Source organism: Tachyglossus aculeatus, chromosome 20, assembly GCF_015852505.1.
Source record: "Tachyglossus aculeatus isolate mTacAcu1 chromosome 20, mTacAcu1.pri, whole genome shotgun sequence".
NCBI lineage: Eukaryota > Metazoa > Chordata > Mammalia > Monotremata > Tachyglossidae > Tachyglossus > Tachyglossus aculeatus.
In genome coordinates, this window is record NC_052085.1 from 14,892,209 (window position 1) to 14,911,859 (window position 19,651).

The 19,651-nt window shown below is 45.8% G+C and overlaps 1 protein-coding gene across 4 annotated transcripts in view; it reads right to left on the reverse strand.

Moving 5' to 3' along the window:
• Window positions 1-19,651, reverse strand: part of REV1 (REV1 DNA directed polymerase) — a 79,727-nt gene that overhangs the window by 53,937 nt on the left and 6,139 nt on the right. For all 4 annotated transcript variants that reach the window (XM_038761786.1, XM_038761785.1, XM_038761784.1 and 1 more), the window contains exons 2-3: window positions 5,670-5,733; window positions 2,505-2,631 (exon numbers count right to left, since the gene is read on the reverse strand). In XM_038761786.1, coding sequence (XP_038617714.1) covers window positions 2,505-2,631; window positions 5,670-5,723 — 181 coding nt within the window. In that variant the 5' untranslated portion in view covers window positions 5,724-5,733. The remainder of the gene's footprint in view (window positions 1-2,504; window positions 2,632-5,669; window positions 5,734-19,651) is intronic.

Genomic DNA, 19,651 nt, shown 5'->3' on the forward strand with positions numbered 1-19,651 from the left:
AAATTTTCTGTGTCAAACCCCTTCCCAAAGCCCCGACTCGCTCCCTCTGCTCTACCCCACTCCCGATTCCACAGCACTTGTGTATATATATTATTCTACTTATTTTATTAATGATATGCATGCATCTATAATTCTATTTATTTACATTGATGCTACTGATGCCTGTCTACTTGCTTTGTTGTCTGTCTCCCCCCTTCTAGACTGTGAGCCTGTTGATGGGTAGAGATTGTTTCTATTTGTTGCTGAATTGTACTTTCCAAGCGCTTAGTTCAGTGCTCTGCACACAGTAAGCGCTCAGTAAATATGACTGAATGAATGAAACCCTAGGTCTGGGCATGAGTTGTCCCTCTTCTTGTGGCTCTGAGTTTTTGGGTGGCTATAAATAGCAAGTTCCCGTTGTCATTCCACGTCCCTGGCTGCCTCTTTAGCTCCACCATGTCTTCCCCACCTCACATGCCTATTAATAATTATGGTACTTGTTAAGCACTTAATATTTGCCAAGCCCTGTGCTAAGCGCTGGGGTAGGCACAGGCTAATCAGATTGGACACACCTGCAAGTGAATTTCAGCACCTCTGGCATCTTTAGGAGAGAAATACAACTTGACATTTGCTACACTGTGCATGTGTAAGTTCCTTCAGGGCAGGGATCTCAGCTATCTACTCTACTGTACTCTCCCAAGTGCTTTGTACAATGCTCTGCACACAGTAAGCACTCAGTAAATATCACTGACTCATTGAAAAAAGACAGCAAGAATTAATTCTCCTCTGAATCTCTGGCCAGATCACTCTTCACCCCATGCCCCAATTTCCCTAACCGAGGAGGCAAGTACAAAACGTGTAGAATTGTACAACAAAATTTAACATTTTCTACGCACTCCTTGATATCTTTAAACTCAAAACCTATGCCTTCTAGAGCAGACAACCGTGGTCTGCTGGACAGAGCACGGGCCTGGGTGTCAGAAGGACCTGGATTTTAATCCCGGTTCCACCGCTTGTCTGTTGTGTGACCTTGGCCAAGTCACTTCTCTGTGCCTCGGGGACCTCTTCTGAAAAACAGGGATTAAGACTGTGAGCTCCGTGTGGGACAGGGACCGTGTCCAACCTGATAAGCTTGTATCTGTCCCATTGCTTAGTACAGGGCTGGCACAGAGTAAGTGCTTAACATATACCATAACACGTACATTTTCCTGATGGCTTTAATCCGCAAGAAATGGATGCTGTCTAATTAATTTACTACCAAGGCCTTCAGAATCACTATCCACTGGGAACACTTCCAATGTAGATCCCCAAAAGGACAGGAAGCAGCCTCTTACACACAATGCTTTGTTTCCAAAGCACTTTACACTCACTCATTGATTACTTCTTTTTTACAATACTGAAGTTACTTCTTTTTTACAATACTGAAGTTAAAGTGGGCATTATCTCCTTTCTCCTAATTCGGGAAGGAGGATCACATGAGTTGCATTCTGACAGAGACGATCGGAATTTAGAATTTCTGATTCCTTGAGCCTGGTCTTTAATTGAAAGGAAAACAGCCACTTCCTCATTAAAAGCAACAGGAGGGGGACAACTGCGGTCAAACACAAACTCACAGAAATCGGCAAAATGTATTCACTGGTGCTTTGGATGCTGTCAAAATTAGACCACTTGATGCCAGACCTCTCAATGGCAACCTTTCCCCTTAACCCGGCAAAATGATCAATTTTCAAAAACTGGATTGGGGGGGAGGGGAAGTGGGGAGAGATGGTGAATTTTTAAGAACGAGGACCTCTATCAAATTTTAACACAAACATGTTCAAATAGCAGAAAAACAAATTTTGGTTCCAGGTGAAAGCAAAAGAGTTTCACCTGAAATCAGCATGGCAGAGTGGAAAGAGCACAGGTTTGGGAGTCAGAAGGTCATGGGTTCTAATCCCAACTCCGCCACTTGTCTGTGGTGTGACCTTGTGCAAGTCACTTCACTTGTCTGGGCCTCAGTTTACCTCACCTGTAAAACGAGGATTGAGCCTGTGAGCCCCACGTGGGACAGGGACTATGTCAAACCCAATTTGCTTGTATCCATCCCAGCGCTTAGTACAGTGCCTGGCACACAGTAAGCACTTAAATACCACAATTATTTTTATTAGAAATCATTTTCACTACCACTTCTGAATGGCTTCGGGGAGAGTCTGCGCTGAAACAGCCCCACACCTTCTCCAAAAGAATTCTTAATTAAACTAGAAGCTGAAACAGTTTTGCCAGAACATGTGTTTTCTCTTCAGGCTTTGGCTAGAACACAGTCAGGCAATTAGGGAATGTTTGTCCGATAACGTGGAGCCTGCTTGGATACAGAACATCATGGTGTTTCAAGAAACACCATATGCAAGTACGAGGCATCAAACGCTGACTGTAAATACTACAGCGCGACTCTTCCTCGGTGTGGGAGATGGCAACCCCCGCGTTTTTAGGGAACCGAAATGTGCTGTAGGGGGGTATGAGATGAAGATTCGGGAGAGGACTCAGACCTGTGTAGCCATTGACGTAGATGGAGACCCCACTAAAGATCGCCGTTGAAGTTCCATCCTTCTGCAGAGCAGCATCTGACCGGAACTGTTCCTCCAATTTCTGGACCTTTGCAGCCATGTACCCACCCTAGCAACAGAGCGGGGAAAAAGAAATCTTAATAAGACAAAAATTTCAATCACTTGGCCTATTCATTCATTCAATCGTATCTACCGAGCAGTTACGGGTGTGCGAAACACTGTGGACTGATTAAGGCACTTTCGAAAAACGCTCTACGGAATGGAGACTATTCAGCATGTCATTTTTTTTTTGCTCCCTAATTCTATCACTGATGCCAATAAATGATATTTATTGAGCATTTACTGAACTAAGCGTTTGGGAGAGTACAACACAGGTAGCAGACATCACGGACTTATTCGTACCGGATAGTAAGGTAGCCATTGACATGGTTGGAGTTATTCTGTTCAAGCTTTGGTCATTCGATCTGGGACAAAGACCTGGCCCTATCGTTATATCAACGGTCACTGAAGGGCGGACTGAGGGTGAGTTGGGGCCGAGGTTAAGCGGAGGTGAGGAGGCAACCTGAGAAATTAGAGTCCTTGCTGGGCCAAAGTTCTGACTCCAAGCCAGGCCCAGGGAGAAGACAGATCAGCTGGGGATTTCGTAAAACTAGTAACTGTTGTGTACCTGTGCATCGGTGAGGAGAAGCAGCGTGGCCTAGTGGGTAGAACACGGGCCTAGGAGCCAGAAGGACCTGGGTTCAAATCCCAGCTCCGCCCCTTGTCTGCTGGGTGACCTCGGGCAAGTCGCTTCACTTCTCCGGGCCCTCGGTGACCTCATTGGTGAAATGGGGATTCAGTTGGTGTGCCCCATGCGGGACACAGACCGCATCCCGCCTGATTACCCTGTATCTGCCCTAGCACTTAGAATAGTGCCTGGCACACAGTAAGCGCTTAACGATACCATTAAAAAAAGGCAGTCCTAGTGAGAAGGCACAAACTCCAGTGGCCAGGCACCAGTTCTGTAGCACTCCAAGAACCACATCTGCCAGGAGCTGAAATGCTCCAAGAGCCCCAAGGAGCTAAAAGAAGGATCCAGGGCATCTTCAATTGACCCCAACATTTTCCTGCCTTTCCACTGCCTGATCCACGCCCCAAAGACTAGATTCACCCCAGTGCTTAGTATGGTGCTTGGCACACTGTAAGCGCTTAAATACCACAATTGTTATTATCACTATTCACTTACTGTGTAGAGACCCTGTACTAAATGCTAGGAAAGAAACTGTGTGCCTCAGTTTCCTCATCTGTAAAATGGGGAGTCAATCCTTGTTCTCCCTCCTATTTACACTGTGAGCACTATGAGGGAATCTCGTTATCTTTCATCTCCCCCAGCGGTTAGTACGGTACTTGGTACACAGTAAGGGCTTAAATACCATAATTACTATTATTATTATTATTAGCACTGTCAGATACAGCATGGGAGAAAATCAGAGTATGGGCCAACTTGCTGCTAACAGGGACTTTCCAATATCCTGCATTTAATGCGCAGAGTGGGTAACTCCTGCACAATTGAAACAAAAAAGGGAGCACTGCTAATTTCAGAGCTGATTCCAGGCACTTCGTACCTACTGACCCTTCCAACTAACCCTCACTAACTATCTCTACTCTGAAAGTAATAAAGAGCTTCTCTGACAATGTTTATCACTCCCAGGTTGTTGAAGATTTACCCTACACCTAACTGATAAGTGCCTCGAAATAAATTTCAACCTATTTCCTTCCCTAGGTAGGGAACTAAATAGAAAACGTGGAGCCGGATCATCCCAGTGCCCAACTATTTTCTAGGGGTAAATTTGGCCCCTTTGAAAGCTACGTTAACTGCTTCGAGTGACTAAAACGTTATGCTACCCAGGAACTTATTTCAGGAATTGAAAAGCAGTGGCTGGAAGAGGGGAGAGCATGGCTGCCGACAGAGCCTGGGCGTTGTCAGAAGGACCTGGGTTCTAATCCAGGCTCCGTCACTTCTCTGCTGTGACCTTGGTCAAGTCACTTCACTTCTCTGCCTCTGTTACCTCATCAATAAAATGGGGATTAAGACTGTGAGCCCTACGTGGGATAAGGATTGTGTCTAACCTGATTTGCTCATAATAATACTAATAATTATGGTATTTGTTAGGTGCGTACTATGTGCAGGCACTATACTAAGCGCTGGGGTTGGATACCAGCATATCAGGATGGGCACAGCCCCATCCCACGGGGGGCTCGCGGTCTCAACCCCCATTTTACTGAGTTAACTGAGGCCCAGAGAAGCAAAGTGACTTGCCCAAGGTCATACAGCAGACAAGTGGTGGAGCCGGAATCACAACCCATGACTTTCTAACACCCAGGCCTGTGCTCTGTTCACCACGCCTTGCTGCTGTATCCACCCCAAGGCTTAGAACAGTGCCTGGCATATAGTAAGCGCTTAATAAATGCCACAGATATTACTATTAGCCAGGTCACTGTGGACTTTATGAGAATTGTATCTACCCTAGCGCTTAGTACAGGGCTTGATATATCTATAAGTGTTTAACAAATACCCTTAGCACCATTATCATCATGGCTTTGGCCAGTGGTGGTGGTGATGATAAGCTACTCTGATGGATTATTTGGAGAGGCCTGTCTGCCCCCAATTGCTCAGGGTGACTTTTCAGAATGGAGAGGGCTTATCAAGGAAGCTTATGGAGATAGAAACCCAAAAAGATGCACACTCATACACTCTTCCAAGCGCTTAGTACAGTGCTCCATAATGCATGAATACAGAAGATCACGTACCCAGGGACGGATTGTCCCACCAGCCTCCAGACACAAGAAACTTCTAGACTGTAAGCTCGTTGTGGGCTGGGAATGTGTCTGTTTATGCTATAATGTATGCTCCCAAGCTCTTAGTACAGTGCCTGCACACATACAGTAAGCACTCAATAAATACACCTGACAAGAACCCAGGCTCAAAGTCACAATGTGTCCATAGCAGCAAATCGTAAGGACCAAGACAACTTATCACACTGGAAAAGAAGCTTTCTAGATAGTACTCTGTTAGTGCAATATTCTAAGCCAAGTTAAAAATCAAGGAAATGGCAAAAGGTATTAAGCCCAGCTCGATGAAATAGTTTTTACTTAATTTAGACGCACCCAATTTTCCCAGCCATCGTTTTCAGCTCGTTTCCTCCATCCACCTCGCCTCATAGTGGCGCTTCTGTAGGAGAAAATGAAAAACAAAAAACAGGTTAGCCATTTCCAATCCCACCACTCTATGTCCTAATTCTCTTTGGATTGGTAAGGTTATCTATACATGCGTTCGGGGTAATGAGAAACCACGACTCCAAATTTCAACTCAAAACTGGCAGATTGGCAATTGCTTGAAAAAAACCATTCCTTCCAAAATTAGCCCATCTTTATCCCTACAAAATCTTTTTCTAGTTCAGATAAACTGTGCTGATCTTTAAAAACTCTTATTGTCGAAGTACTGGATATTAGTCAAGCCAAATATAATTAAGAGTCTATGCTTGTTTTTACATACTTTCTATCGTTCGCCTAAATGGCCCTTAAATGGTACAGAAAATAACAGATTCCTTTTTATTGTACAAGAGCTGCAGGGTGTGTTTCCTTCCAATTGTTTGATTCTTAGTTTATTGCGTGATAACTTAACCATCGATAAGTTACAGAAGTGAATTTTTCCACCTGCTCTCAAGTACAGCCAATGCTCCTGGGGGTTGTGTTCTTGTGAAACCCCACGAACAGGACACTTGCCAGTTCTAAGGCAGTGTGGCCTAATGGAAAAAGCCCGGGGCTGGGAGTCAGAGGACCTGGGTTCTAATCTTGGCTTCGCCACTTGCCTGCTTTGTGACTCTGGGCAAGTCACTCAACTTCTCTGTGCCTCATTTTCTTTAACTGGAAAATGGGGATTCAATCTCTGTTCTCCCTCCTACTTAGAGTGTGAGCCCCATGTGGGACAGGGACTGTGTCCAACAGGATTACCTCGTATCTACCCCAGTGCTTAAGACAAAGCAAGTGTTAACAAATACCACAATCATGTTTACTATTCTCCTATAAAATGCACGTGAACTGTTTCATGGTCTACTTTACTGCACTTTTCCAAGCGCTTACTACAGTGCTTAGACATTACTAAATACCACTGACTGATGGACAATGGGCTCATGTCAGATGGATGACTCCCTAATTCCTTAAATAAGCTCACCAAAATGCACAGTGAAAAATGTGTTAGCACAGAACTGTGTATACCTACTTACACGGATGCCTTTGCTTTCAATGTGCCAGAGAAATGCTTTTTTTCTAAAGAGAGTTTCTTTTCAATGAATCTAATTGGTTCACTCCCTCAGGCTCACTCTGACAGAACAGATACGTGGCTAAGTTACACAGCATGCTACTGCATAATTCTTTCTTCTACCACTCGAAACTTGAGCATGGACTGTTGCAGGTATAAGTAGGGGGTTTGGGAATTCCAACCTGATTACCTTGCGCTTAGTACAGTGCAAGCGCTTAGTACAGTGCTCTGCACACAGTAAGCGCTCAATAAATACGATTGATGATTACCTTGTAACTACCCCAGCGCTTACCGCTTGGCACATAATAAGCACTTAACAAATACCATAATTATTATTATTAATTAATATGTCATCTAGCCGACATATGCCCACAATTCAAATCATCCCAACCCTTAACCTTTCTAATCCATTCTAATAGAATCCTTTATTTCTGGAGGCAGTGGGTGAGGGTGGGGAAACACAGAGGCTTAGTGGACTTTTAGACTGTGAGACCACTGTTGGGTAGGGACTGTCTCTATATGTTGCCAATTTGTACTTCCCAAGCGCTTAGTACAGTGCTCTGCACATAGTAAGCGCTCAATAAATACGATTGATGATTGATGATGATGATAGAGCACGGGCTGGGAGTCAGAAGAGCCTGGGTTCCAATCCTGGCTCCCCCACTTCTCTGCTGGGTGACCCTGGGCAAGTCACTTCACATCTCAGGGCCTTGGTTACCTCATCTGGAAAATGGGGATTAACACTGTGAGTCCTGTGTGGGACAGGGACCGTGTCCATCCCAATCTCCATGTACCTACCCTAGGGCATTGTCCAGCGCTTCGAAAAGTGCCCAGTGCTTAGAACAGTGCTTGGTACATAGTAAGCACTTAACAAATACATCATCAACATCTATGTTTGTACATATTTATTACTCTATTTATTTATTTATTTTACTCGTACATATCTATTCTATTTATTTTATTTTGTTAGTATGTTTGGTTTTGTTCTCTGTCTCCCCCTTTTAGACTGTGAGCCCACTATTGGGTAGGGACTGTCTCTATATGTTGCCAACTTGTACTTCCCAAGCACTTAGTACAGTGCTCTGCACACAGTAAGCGCTCAATAAATACAATTGATTGATTGATTGATCATCGCCACAGTGCCTGGCATATAGTAAGAGCTTAAATAGCATAATTGCTACTATTATTATTATTATTATTCTTGAAAAATCAAAGATGGCCACTCTGCCGCCAGCAGAAGACAGGGGGTAATGTCTGATAAGTCAGTCAGTCAATCCCTTTTTACTGAGAACTGTATGTGGCCTTTCCCCAGTGTGAAATGGCCTCCCTCTACCACTTCATCCTGCTAAGTCCTTTCCTTCCTTCAACTCTGTTAATAATAATAATGGCATTTATTAAGCGCTTACTACGTGCAAAGCACTGTTCTAAGCGCTGAGGAGGTCACAAGGTGATCAGGTTGTCCCATGGGGGGCTCCCAGTTTTCATCCCCATTTTGCAGATGAGGCAACTGAGGCCCAGAGAAGTGAAGTGACTTGCTCAAAGTCACACAGCTGACAACTGAAGGAGTCGGGATTTGAACCCGTGACCTCTGACTCCAAAGCCCAGGCTTTTTCCACTGAGCCACGCTGCTGTTGTACTGTGCTTCTCCCAAGTGCTTAGCACGGTGCTTGGCACACAGTAAGCACTCAATAAATACCACTGCTTGACTGCTCTGCATGCAGTAAGCACTCAAATATGACTGATCGACTGATTCCAAACTGCTCGAGACCCACCTCCCTGAAGCTGTCTGGCACCCTTTCAACATCTCCCACCATTTTTTCCTTTTCTTCCCTTCCCGATTTCTTTGCAACAACATTTATTGAGCATCTGTGTGTGAAGTGCCGTTGGAGAGGCGCAGAGGAGCTATGGCTGCTTCTCCTTCTTTACTCTGCCTCTGCGGTTCTCGCCGGGCACCAGCCCCAGGAGTGGGAACGGAGCTCAATGGGCAGACAACTTACTGAGTGCTTACTGTGCGCGAAGCACTGTACTAAGCACTTGGGAGAAGGTGATATCGCAGAGTTTGGTAGCCCTTTTCCCTGTGCACAAGCAGCTTACGGTCTAGAGGGGAACCATCTCTTCCAACGAAGCACCCGACTGTCCGGATAGACATGTGTTGTCGGAAGAATGTCCCTAATTCCCTAACAGAGCTCTATCCCAAATACGTAGTGGGAGCATGTGTTGGGAAGAAGTGAGTAATTCAAATACCTCCACCAGCAAATCAAGCCCATTTCTTCTTGTTTTGTTATAGGAGGGGATGGAAAATTCTGGTCTGACTCAGAAAAAAAAAAAAGAGCAAGAACACTTTCGACATGAAAAACAATTTAAATGAAAAAAATCCTTAAAAGAAGATAGAGACAATTTAAAATAGCATACATTTTAAGACAAGCGCTATAGAAGCTTTAAAAGCTCTGATGAGAGGTCGGAGGACTACCCAAGTCTAATGACCACAACCTCATTCATTCAATCATATTTATCGAGCGTTTACTGTGTGCAGAACACTGTCCTAAGCGTTCAGGAGAGTACAATACAACAATAAACACATTTCTTGCCCATAATGAGCAACCCCACTGACCTTAGGCCGAAGAAACGAGTCTAGCCCTGGAGGCAGAACACCAAGGGCTCCCACCCAAACAATAACACAGTCACTTCTGTTTCGATGTGTCGGTCGCTCAATCAATCGTATTTGCTGAGTGCTTACTCTGTGCAGAGTACTGAACTAAGCCCAGAATTAGTAGCCACGACCCCTGCCTTCAAGGAGCTTACAGTATAGCTGGGGAGATGGATGCCAAATTACAGAGAGGGGGAAGTATAAAGCTACATACATAATCACTTCGCTTCTCTATGCCTCAGTTCCCTCCTCTGTAAAAATGAGGATTACGACTGTGAGCCCTATGTGGCACGGGGACCGTGTTTAACCTGATTTGCTTGCATCCACCCCAGCGCTTAGTATGGTGCCTGCCACATAGTAAGTGCTTAACAAATACCATGATAATAAATGCGGCGAAGGTGTGCGAGTTTCTAAGAGCTTAGGTGACACTAGAGTGGCAGGCGATGGGTAAATGAGATGGAGGATAGGTGAGAGATCATTCAGAGGTCTGTCAGGATGGGAAGGGGAATCAATCTATCAATCAATCAATGGTAATTATTGATCACTTACTGTGTGCAGAGCATCATACTACGTGCTTGGGAGTGTACAGTGGGGAGACATGTTCCCTGCCCACAGTGAGCTCCCAGTCTAGAGGGACGGGAGACTTCCAGGAAGAAGAGAGGATGGGAGCAGGAGGCTTGGAGTGAGAGAGACAGAAGCGAGAAGGAGGCTGAGCGTGTTGACTGACTTGAAAAGAGGGAAGTATGGCATTCCTCTGGGACCTAGTTCCAGAGGAGCAAGGATAATTAGTGGAGAGCGAGCCGACTGAGTAACTTCCAGCTAATGGTCAGGAGTCACGGCTCACTACGGAGAGAAATAAGCAACCACCGGAGGTTTCTGAGGAGAGTGAAAAATGATGTTAGAAAAATGATCTGAGCTGCTGAGTGAAGTAGGATCTGGAGGGGGGTGGCGACTGCAGTCTAGGAGACCTGCAAAGGACTGATGCGGTAATCAAGTTGGGATGTGACAAGTCTTTGAATCGGTGGGTTGGCCATTTGGATGGAAGGGTGAGGACAGATTCCGGAGCCGTTCTGATTGATCAGTGAGGAAGAACCGACAGACTCTGGGGTGAGAGGCTAAATATGGGAGATTGAAAGAGAGAAAGGAGCTAAGGACAACGCTGAGATGGTTGTCCTGAGAGGCGGGAAGGATGGAAGTGCCGTAGACAGCCATGGGAAAGTGAGGCAGAGGACAGGATTCGGGAAGGAGGTGAGGAGTTCAAGATTGGATCCGTTGAGCCGGAGGCGTGGGCTGGACATCCATGAAAAGATGGATGCGGGGGGGGGGGGGGGAAGAGATCGGGGTTGGTGAGGTCCATTTGGGAGTCGGCCTCGAAGAGGAAGCAGTTGAAGTTATGAGAGTGGAGGAGCTCCCCGAGGGAAGGAGGGAACGGAGACAGAGAATGGAAGGAGAAGACCCAGAACTGGGCCGGCAGCGGGAGGCATAGGAGGAGTCGGCAACAGAGGCTGAGGAGGAATGGCCAGAGATGCAGGAGGAGAACAAGGGGAGGGCTGCGTCTGACAAACCAAAGTTCCCCACTGCACAACTTGGAAAAAAATACAATGGAAATACCGGGGAACGGTGTGTCCACAACGTGAGTCTGCTCTGGGAATAATTAAATCCATAAACTTGTGCCAACGTCTGTACTGGAAGAAGTGGGGGATCATACTTTCCAGGCTCAATGAACTCATCTTGGTGTATTTTAGGTTCCTGCTATTTGATACAATAAGTTTTCTCTGGGTGGCAAGAGTTGTAGGGCTTTCTTCCAGCGGAAGACACAATAATGTAGAAATCTGTATCAAAAAATGTCCATCACGATAGGCTCTTCAAATATCTACAGCTTGAATAGTCAAATCAACTACTCCTATAATGTGATTTTTCCATTACAAAAGGTTCTTTACAATGACCAGGTTATCACAGAAATGACTACCTTGACTTCAGATAGTGCTTTTCTTTTTCCTTCATTTTACAGATGAGGAAATGGGGCGTCTTGGCGAGGACGAGCAACAGGCAGTGGCAGAGCTCAAACTAGAACTCGGGTCTCCTGACTTCCAGAACCATTCTCCCTGCGGCCCCACCAAACATCAGCGCACCCCAGAACTGGGTCGGGTCTTGAGATAGTGGAAAGGGAGCCCAAAACAGTTCCACACCTCCTAGAGAGCCCTAGTTCTCTGAAATTACCGGTGTTGGTTTGTTTTACGGTATTTGTTAAGCACTTACTATGTGTCGAGCACTGGACAGAGTTCCTGTCCCACATGGGGCTCACAGTCTAGGTAGGAGGGAGTAGGATTTAATCCCCATTTTACAGTTGAGGAAACCAAGGCCCAGAAGTGAAGTGACTTCCCCAAGGTCACACAGCAAGCAATCGGCAGAGCCGGGATTAACACTCAGGTCCTCTGACCCCCCAGGCCCGGGCTCTATCCATTAGAAGCAGCGTGGCTCAGTGGAAAGAGCACGGGCTTTGGAGTCAAGAGGTCAGGGGTTCGAATCCCAGCTCTGCCACGTATGCTGTGTGACCTTGGGCAAGTCACTTAACTTCTCGGAGCCTCAGTCCCCTCATCTGCAAAATGGGGATTAAGACTGTGAGCCCCACATGGGACAACCTGATCACCTTGTATCCCCCCCCCAGCGCTTAGAACAGTGCTTTGCACATAGTAAGCGCTTAACAAATGCCATCATTATTATTAGTAGTAGTAGTAGAAAGACCACAGGGTGGGAGGTCACTTCCCTATGCTTCAGTTTCCTTAGCCGTAAACTGGGGACTAAAATCCTGTTTTTTCTCTCTCCCCGAGATGGGGACTCCCATGTGAATAATTATAATTAATGGTACTCGTTAAGCACTTACTGTGTGCCAAGCACTGTTGTGAGGACTGAAGGGTGCCTCACCTGCCCCCCCCCCCACATCTCCATGGCAACCCCTCCAAGGGCATCCCCCCCCCCCCTCACCCGAGGACCCCTCCCCTCTTGGCTCAAGTGGCAAGAGCCCGGGCTTGGGAGTCGGAGGTCTTGGGTTGTAATCCCGGCTCCGCCACTGGTCTACTGGGTGACCTTGGACAAGTCACTTCACATCTCTGAGCCTCAGTTCCCTCATCTGTCAAATGGGGATGAAGACGGGGAGCCCCAGATGACCTTGCATCCCCCCACCCCCAGCATTTAGAACAGTAAGCGCTTAAGTGGACTGTGAACCCACTGTTGGGTAGGGACTGTCTCTATATGTTGCCAACTTGTACTTCCCAAGCGCTTAGTACAGTGCTCTGCACACAGTAAGCGCTCAATAAATACGATTGATTGCTTGATTGAAATAGATACAAATTAATCACGTAGTGACAAGGCAACAGGTGTCCAACCTGATCGTATTGTCTCTATCCCAGCACCAAGTACAGTGCTTGGCACACAGTAAGCACTTAACCAAAAGCCCCACTGTTTTTCTTTCTGCAGTCTGGGCAAGTGCTTTAAAATTTACATATCTGATTGACTGTTGAAACATTTCCTATGTTAATAAAGCATTTAATTACTGTATACTTTAAAACCATAAACAAAAAATAAGGATATATACCTGATTGTTTCATTTCATGCTACAAGAGGCGACAAAATTTACATATCTGATTGACTGTTGGAACATTTCCTATGTTAATAAAGCATTTAATTACTGTACACTTTAAAACCATAAACAAAAAATAAGGACATATACCTGATGGTTTCATTTCATGCTAAAAGAGGCGACACTACGCCATAAATAATGGCACTTAATAAGTACTTACTGTGTGTTAAACACTGTTCTAACTGCTCAGAGAGAGACAAGTTAATTAGGCTGAACACCGTCCCTATCCCTCATGAGACTCAGAGCCTAAGTAAGAATTGAATCCTTATTTTATAGATGAGGAAACTGAGGCATGGAAGTGACATGCCCAAGGTCATACAGCAGGCAAGTGGAGAATCCAGAATTAGAACCCAGGTCCTTTGACTCCTAGCCCGTGTGTGCTCTTTCCCCTAGATGATGCTACTTAGAGAAGTAGCTACTTAGATGACACTACTCAGAGAAGCAGTGTGGCTCAGTGGAAAGAGCCTGGGCTTGGGAGTCAGAGGTTATGGGTTCTAATCCCGGCTCCGCCACTTGTCAGCTGTGTGACTTTGGGGAAGTCACTTAACTTCTCTGAGCCTCAGTTACCTCATCTGTAAAATGGGGATGAAGACTGTGAGTCCCACGTGGGACAACTTGATCACCTTGTAGCCCCTCCAGCGCTCAGAGCAGTGCTTCACACATAGTAAGCGCTTAACAAATGCCATTGTTATTATTATTACTTCTCATGCAATATTAGCATAATACTGTCTGGGATGGATTTTTGAACAGTGACTGTGTTAGCGAGCGATTAAATGTAGGGTAAATTTTACTCAGAACAGCAGAGGTAGAAAAAAATGCCTAGGTTATTTAGGGCTTTTCTGTCTCTGGTTTGTTGAAGTTTAGTTTAGAAAGCGAAAAGGTACAGCCTACCTCCACAAAGTATATTACTGCAGACAAGCGCTAAGACTGGCTGAAACTGTGCACACTGCAATCAGTGTCACTCAGCAAAAGACTCCACAGGTACAGGAATTCTTCCCTTCACCTGGAGCTCCAAGTACCTATTGTTACGACAAAATTATTACCAGAGCACTGTAACCCATTCTTTACCCCCCTCCTCTCAATTAGAGAGCTGGGTTACAGCTTTTGTAGCTTGGCCTTCTTAAAAAGGTCAAATGCACCATCAATCAATGGTATTTATTGAGCGCTTACTGTGCACAGAGCACCTTACGGAGCATTTGGGAGAATACAGTACAGAGTCTGCAGACACAATCCTTGCCAGCAAAGGGTTTACAGTCTACAGGAAAATAAGATATATTAGGGGAAAATGAGATAATTGTCGCTTAGAGCTTCAGTTAAGAGGCAAACTTGAAGGAAGGAAGACACTGAACAATTCCAGACAGTGAAGGCCCGGAAAAGACAATTCCAGACAGTGAAGGCCTGACTCCCGGTTCCCTGTTTCAAGCAATTCGACCTCTTGACAAAGGCTTGCACCACCACAATTATTCCACTGTATTCCAATCGTATTTATTTAGTGCTTACTGCGTGCCAAGTATTGTACTCACAACTGAACGGCAAACGGGAGGCTCTCTAGGAAGCCAAAAAAGGCCATTCCATCCAGCAAGAGGATGGCCCTCCCGGCACTCCTACCAGCCGTGGAACAAGAAAACGTAATCCCAGAACCCGGGCTCTCCACAGAAAAGTCACTTCTCCGGGATATTCCAGGGTTCTTCTCAAATGCAGGCCTTCCACTCTACTTTGCGGGTCAGACGGCGCGAGGGAATTTGCGTGCCGTCTCCTGACTCCTGGATAATACTAATAATAATAGTGGTAATTCTTAAGCACTTACTATGTGCCAGGCACTGGACTAAGCGCTGGGGTGGATACAAGCAAATTGACTTGGACACAGTCCCTGTCCAACGTGGGCCTCAGTCTCAATCCCCATTTTACAGATGAGGGGACCGAGGCACAGAGAAGTGAAATGACTTGTCCAAGGCCAAGCAGCGGACAAGTGGTGGAGCCAGGATTAAAACTCATGACTTTCTGACTTCCAGGCCTGTAATCCATCCACTTCCTGCTTCCCTGACCTTTCGAACCCAAATATAGGTGAAAGAAGCCAAGGTTTCCACTGGATTTTGCATTTTACCACATCTCCTTTTCTTATAAGGGGGGAAAACCTATACCAACGGATAGAAATCCTCAATATTCACCCCCGCCTGAAGGCAACAGGATGAATCGGGAGGGTAGTCAAAGCATGGGAGCTTAGATTCACTCATTCATTCATACCTATTTATTGAGCACTTACTGTGTGCAAAGCAAAGCGCTTGGGAGAGTACAGTATAACAACAAACAGACACTTTCCTGCCCACAATGAGATCACAGTCTAGAGGGATGGCTATAATAATAATAATAATAATGGCATTTATTAAGCACTATGTGCAAAGCACTGTTCCAACCAGAGTGCTGTATCGAATAGTCCCAGAAGAGCATCAAAGAAGGTGTACTTTGGCTTGGTCAGACCTTTCTCTTTTATTCACTCCCTCTCTCTTTTATTTTATTTTTAATATTTACAAAACACTTACTCTGTGCCAGGCACTGTACTAAGCGCTGGGGTAGAGCCAAGCCAATCAGGTTGGACACAGTCCACGTCCCACATGGGGCTCATACTTTTAATCTCCAGTTTACAGATAATAATAACAACTTTGGTATTTTTAAGTGCTTACTATGTGCAAAGCACTGTTCTAAGCACTGGAGAGGATACAAGGTGATCACGTTGTCCCACGTGGGGCTCACAATCCTAATCCCCATTTTACAGATGAGGTAACTGAGGCACAGAGAAGTGACTTGCCCAAAGTCACACAGCTGACAAGCGGCGGAGCCGGGATTTGAACCCATGACCTCTGACTCCCAAGCCCATGCTCTTTCCACTGAGCCACACTGCTTCTTTCTGTGAGGCATGGAGAATTCATTCTTTCATTCAATTGTATTTATTGAGCGCTTACTGAGTGCAGACAGTTGTACTAAACGCTTAGCGCTGTACTAAGAGAAGTCAAGTGATTTGCCCAGTTACCCGGCAGAGAAGTGGCAGAGCCAGCATGAGAACCCAGGTCTTTCAGATTCCCAGGTCTGTGCTCTATCCACTAGGCCACACTGCTTCCTCCTCTAAGGAGCAGAAAAATGAGGGAGGAAGGGAGAGAAGGAGGGTGTTTTCATAAAAGCGGAAGGAGGTTCACTTTGGGCATTGGTGATTTGGGGGCACACAAGGCCTCTCAAGGACTTTCTGACTTTTTCCGATTCCAAGGCAAGCTGTCGACAGACCTCAATCTTGAAGGAAAAATCACTCACCGAACCATCAAAGAAAACTGAAGCTTGCTTCAGCTAGCCTGCTCAACACCCTTCAAGTTCCGCCGTTTCTGCCTGGATTTATTTGATCGGCATTAAGTTCACTTCCTGTAACCTTAAAAAAATCTAAACTCCCAGGTTCGGTGACTTAAAGATTTCAAGGTGACAGAGCTTATGCTCACCAAAACCCCAAAATTTGCATGTAAATTTCAATTTCACCGACCTACTACCAAGGTACATTTTGGTCCACCATTAAGAAGATGTACCGCAAGATCTCAAATACAGCAAAGGAGAATGCAATGACAGGCCAAACCCGAGAAAGGAAAAAAATTCAAAACATCGGAGCAAGAGAGGAATCTATGGGGACTCTGCTTTTTTTTTGCTTTAATTATCTTGAGTCTTCACAGAATTAGTGCAAAGACCGATTTGGGCTAACTATAACCTCTGCCAGCTACTAGTAATTAAGTAACTGGTTAAACAGTTGTGTCGAGACCTCCACCTAATCTTAATCACCTGCACAATTCTGGCAATCTAATTACTACCACTACTCTGCTTCGGCTAGCATCTCTAATTTTCTGCTATTTTTTTTAACGGTATTTGTTAAGTGCTCACCACGTGCCAGGCACTGTACTAAGCACCGGGGTACACACGAGCTAATCAGGTTGGACACAATTCCGGTCCCACCTGGGGCTCACAGTCTTCATCCCCATTTTACAGATGAGGTAACCGAGGCCCAGAGAAGTGAAGTGACTGACCCGCGGTCGCACGGTGGAGAAGCAGCAGAGGCGGGATCGGAACCCAGGTCTTCTGTCTCCCAGGCCCGGGCTCTTTCTGCTGGGCCAAGTTACTTTTGTGGAGGCTCAGACTGAAACTGCTGTTCTGATTTTAAGTCGGTATCAGGCATTCCCCTCTCATCCAGCCCCCTCGCTAAGAAAAGGCAATGAGCAGATGAAAAACACACCGTTCCAAAGTGAAAAGGAGTGTTGGTGATGGAGCTGACCATTCATGATTTTCTGGGCACGGGAATACAAACAGAAGACACCCTTCCCTTTCCTGAGTCATTCAATCACACTGACTGAGCGCTTCTACTGTGTGCACGGCACTGTGCTCGGGAGAACTGAACCGAAATGTCCAAGCCCATAATCTTGTGTCTGCCCCAGGTCTTGGCACCCAGTGGACGCTAAAAAATGCTGTAATTCTTTTTATTATACAGACGGTATCCGACAAACACTGCACAGCCTCTCTTCCAACAGAATCCCTCATTATGGAGCTCATTCACCGCTTATGCAATAGGAAAAAAAAATACACGGTTGGGGGGAGGGAATACATTTTAAAAATCTAAAAGTCGAGTCATTACTAAATCGACAGGACATAAAATAACCAATACAAAAGGAGTATGAGAGCAATCAGAGGCTGCAGCCAACTTAATAAGCAACAAACCACCAACATCAAATAGTGGTGGCTGCAGTTTGTTGAATGTGGGCCTGTGTGTGTGTGTGTACAGGAAAGACAACACTATTTATGTCAAGGCTTTTTCTTTCTCTAGGGTGGCTGCTAATTGCCCTCGCAGATAAGAGACCCAGAGCTCCACGTGATATCACACAAAACAGACACACCATTTTACAAACATCTGTCCGAGACCACTGGCCCGTCCAGTGTCTCTCTGGGGACCCCCGGTTTTCTCCCCTTCTCTCCAGAGCCTTTGCGTTCCCTTCCTAGGCCCCCGGAGCCCAAGTAAAGCTTCCACATGACAAATTCAGCGGCAGAATCAGAGGGGGAGGGCTTTGCAGTCAAATATCAGACCTCCAGGTATCAGCTGCCGGGTCCTGCAGAAAAGAGGATCACCTGGTAGAGAACTGGATAAATAATCACTCTGTCCTAGCACCAAGAGGGACATCTCCATACCCCCTGAGGGTAGTGGAGAAGCTCACCGGGGTTTTAATGAGCAGGTAAACGGATGGAAGAAGAAACAGAGAGAGAGGGATAGAGATCTTGGCTTCCATCCATCCTGTACGTTTACTAACAAAAGGGACTCAACACCTAGAGGTTTTTGAGGTCTGAACTCAGATAGGCTGCCAGTGACTTTGAGAGAGGCAGCAACAGCTGAGAGATACCCGTCACAGTGGAGCTGTGAATATTTTACTTTTGTGGTACCTTCAAAAAACTGCTAATCGATCAAGTGGGGGGGGGGGGGGGGGGCAGGCAGGGGACGGATCTGCCAACTCTGATTTTGTTTTATGGTGGATGTTTTTTAATGGTATTTGTTAAGTAAGTACACGTCAAGTACTGTTCCAAGTTGCAGGGGTAGATACAAGTTTACCAGGATGGGCACAGTCTTGGTCCCACTTGGGATTCGTGGTCTAAGTAGGAGGGAGAACATGGACTTAATCCCCATTTTAACAGCTGACACACAGAGGAGTTGTGACTTGCCCAAGGTCACACGGCAAGCAATCTGCAGAGGCGGAATCAGAACCCAGGTCCTCTGGCTCCCAGGCCCCTGCTCCTATGCTACTGAACTGTATGCTCCCAAGAATTTAGTATAGTGCTCTGCACATAGTAGGCGCTCAATAAATATCACTGATTGACCGACTGCCCTGAGGGGATCAATCAATCAATTAATCGTATTTATTGAGCGCTTACTGTGTGCAGAGCACTGTACTAAGCGCTTGGGAAGTACAAGTAGGAAACATATACAGACAGTACCTACCCAACAACTGATCAACTGATGGTGGGGGGAGGGATCGAGCCAGCACAAATTATTTTCAGGAAGCGGGAGCCGGAAAAGCAACGCCATGACTTCTCATGGCGGGATAAATAAAGGTAGTTAAACATGGCGCAACACACAAAAGTGTATAAACATAAGTACCAACCATGGTGGTGAGACCGACCCACCCCGGATCAGATTTTAGTCGACGGATGAACTCTGGTTTTTGACCCGGTCGCGGAACTATTCTTGCTGTTTCCTCTAGTTGAAAACTGGCCAAGTAGCAGAGGCAGCCTTAGGTATTACGGAGTACATTTATGCAGCAGTAAACATCGCAGCACAAAGCGTTAGTAATAAAGGTTCAACTCCATGTGACCAGGCTCAGCAGAGAGGTGCGGTATTCACAGGGGGGAGAGGTGGGGGAAGCGGGGATGGGAAGATTGTGGGAGCTGACCCTCTCCCTGTGTGTCTATGTACCAATAAATAATAATGATAATAATGACGGCGTTTCTTACACCATCAATCGTATTTATTGAGC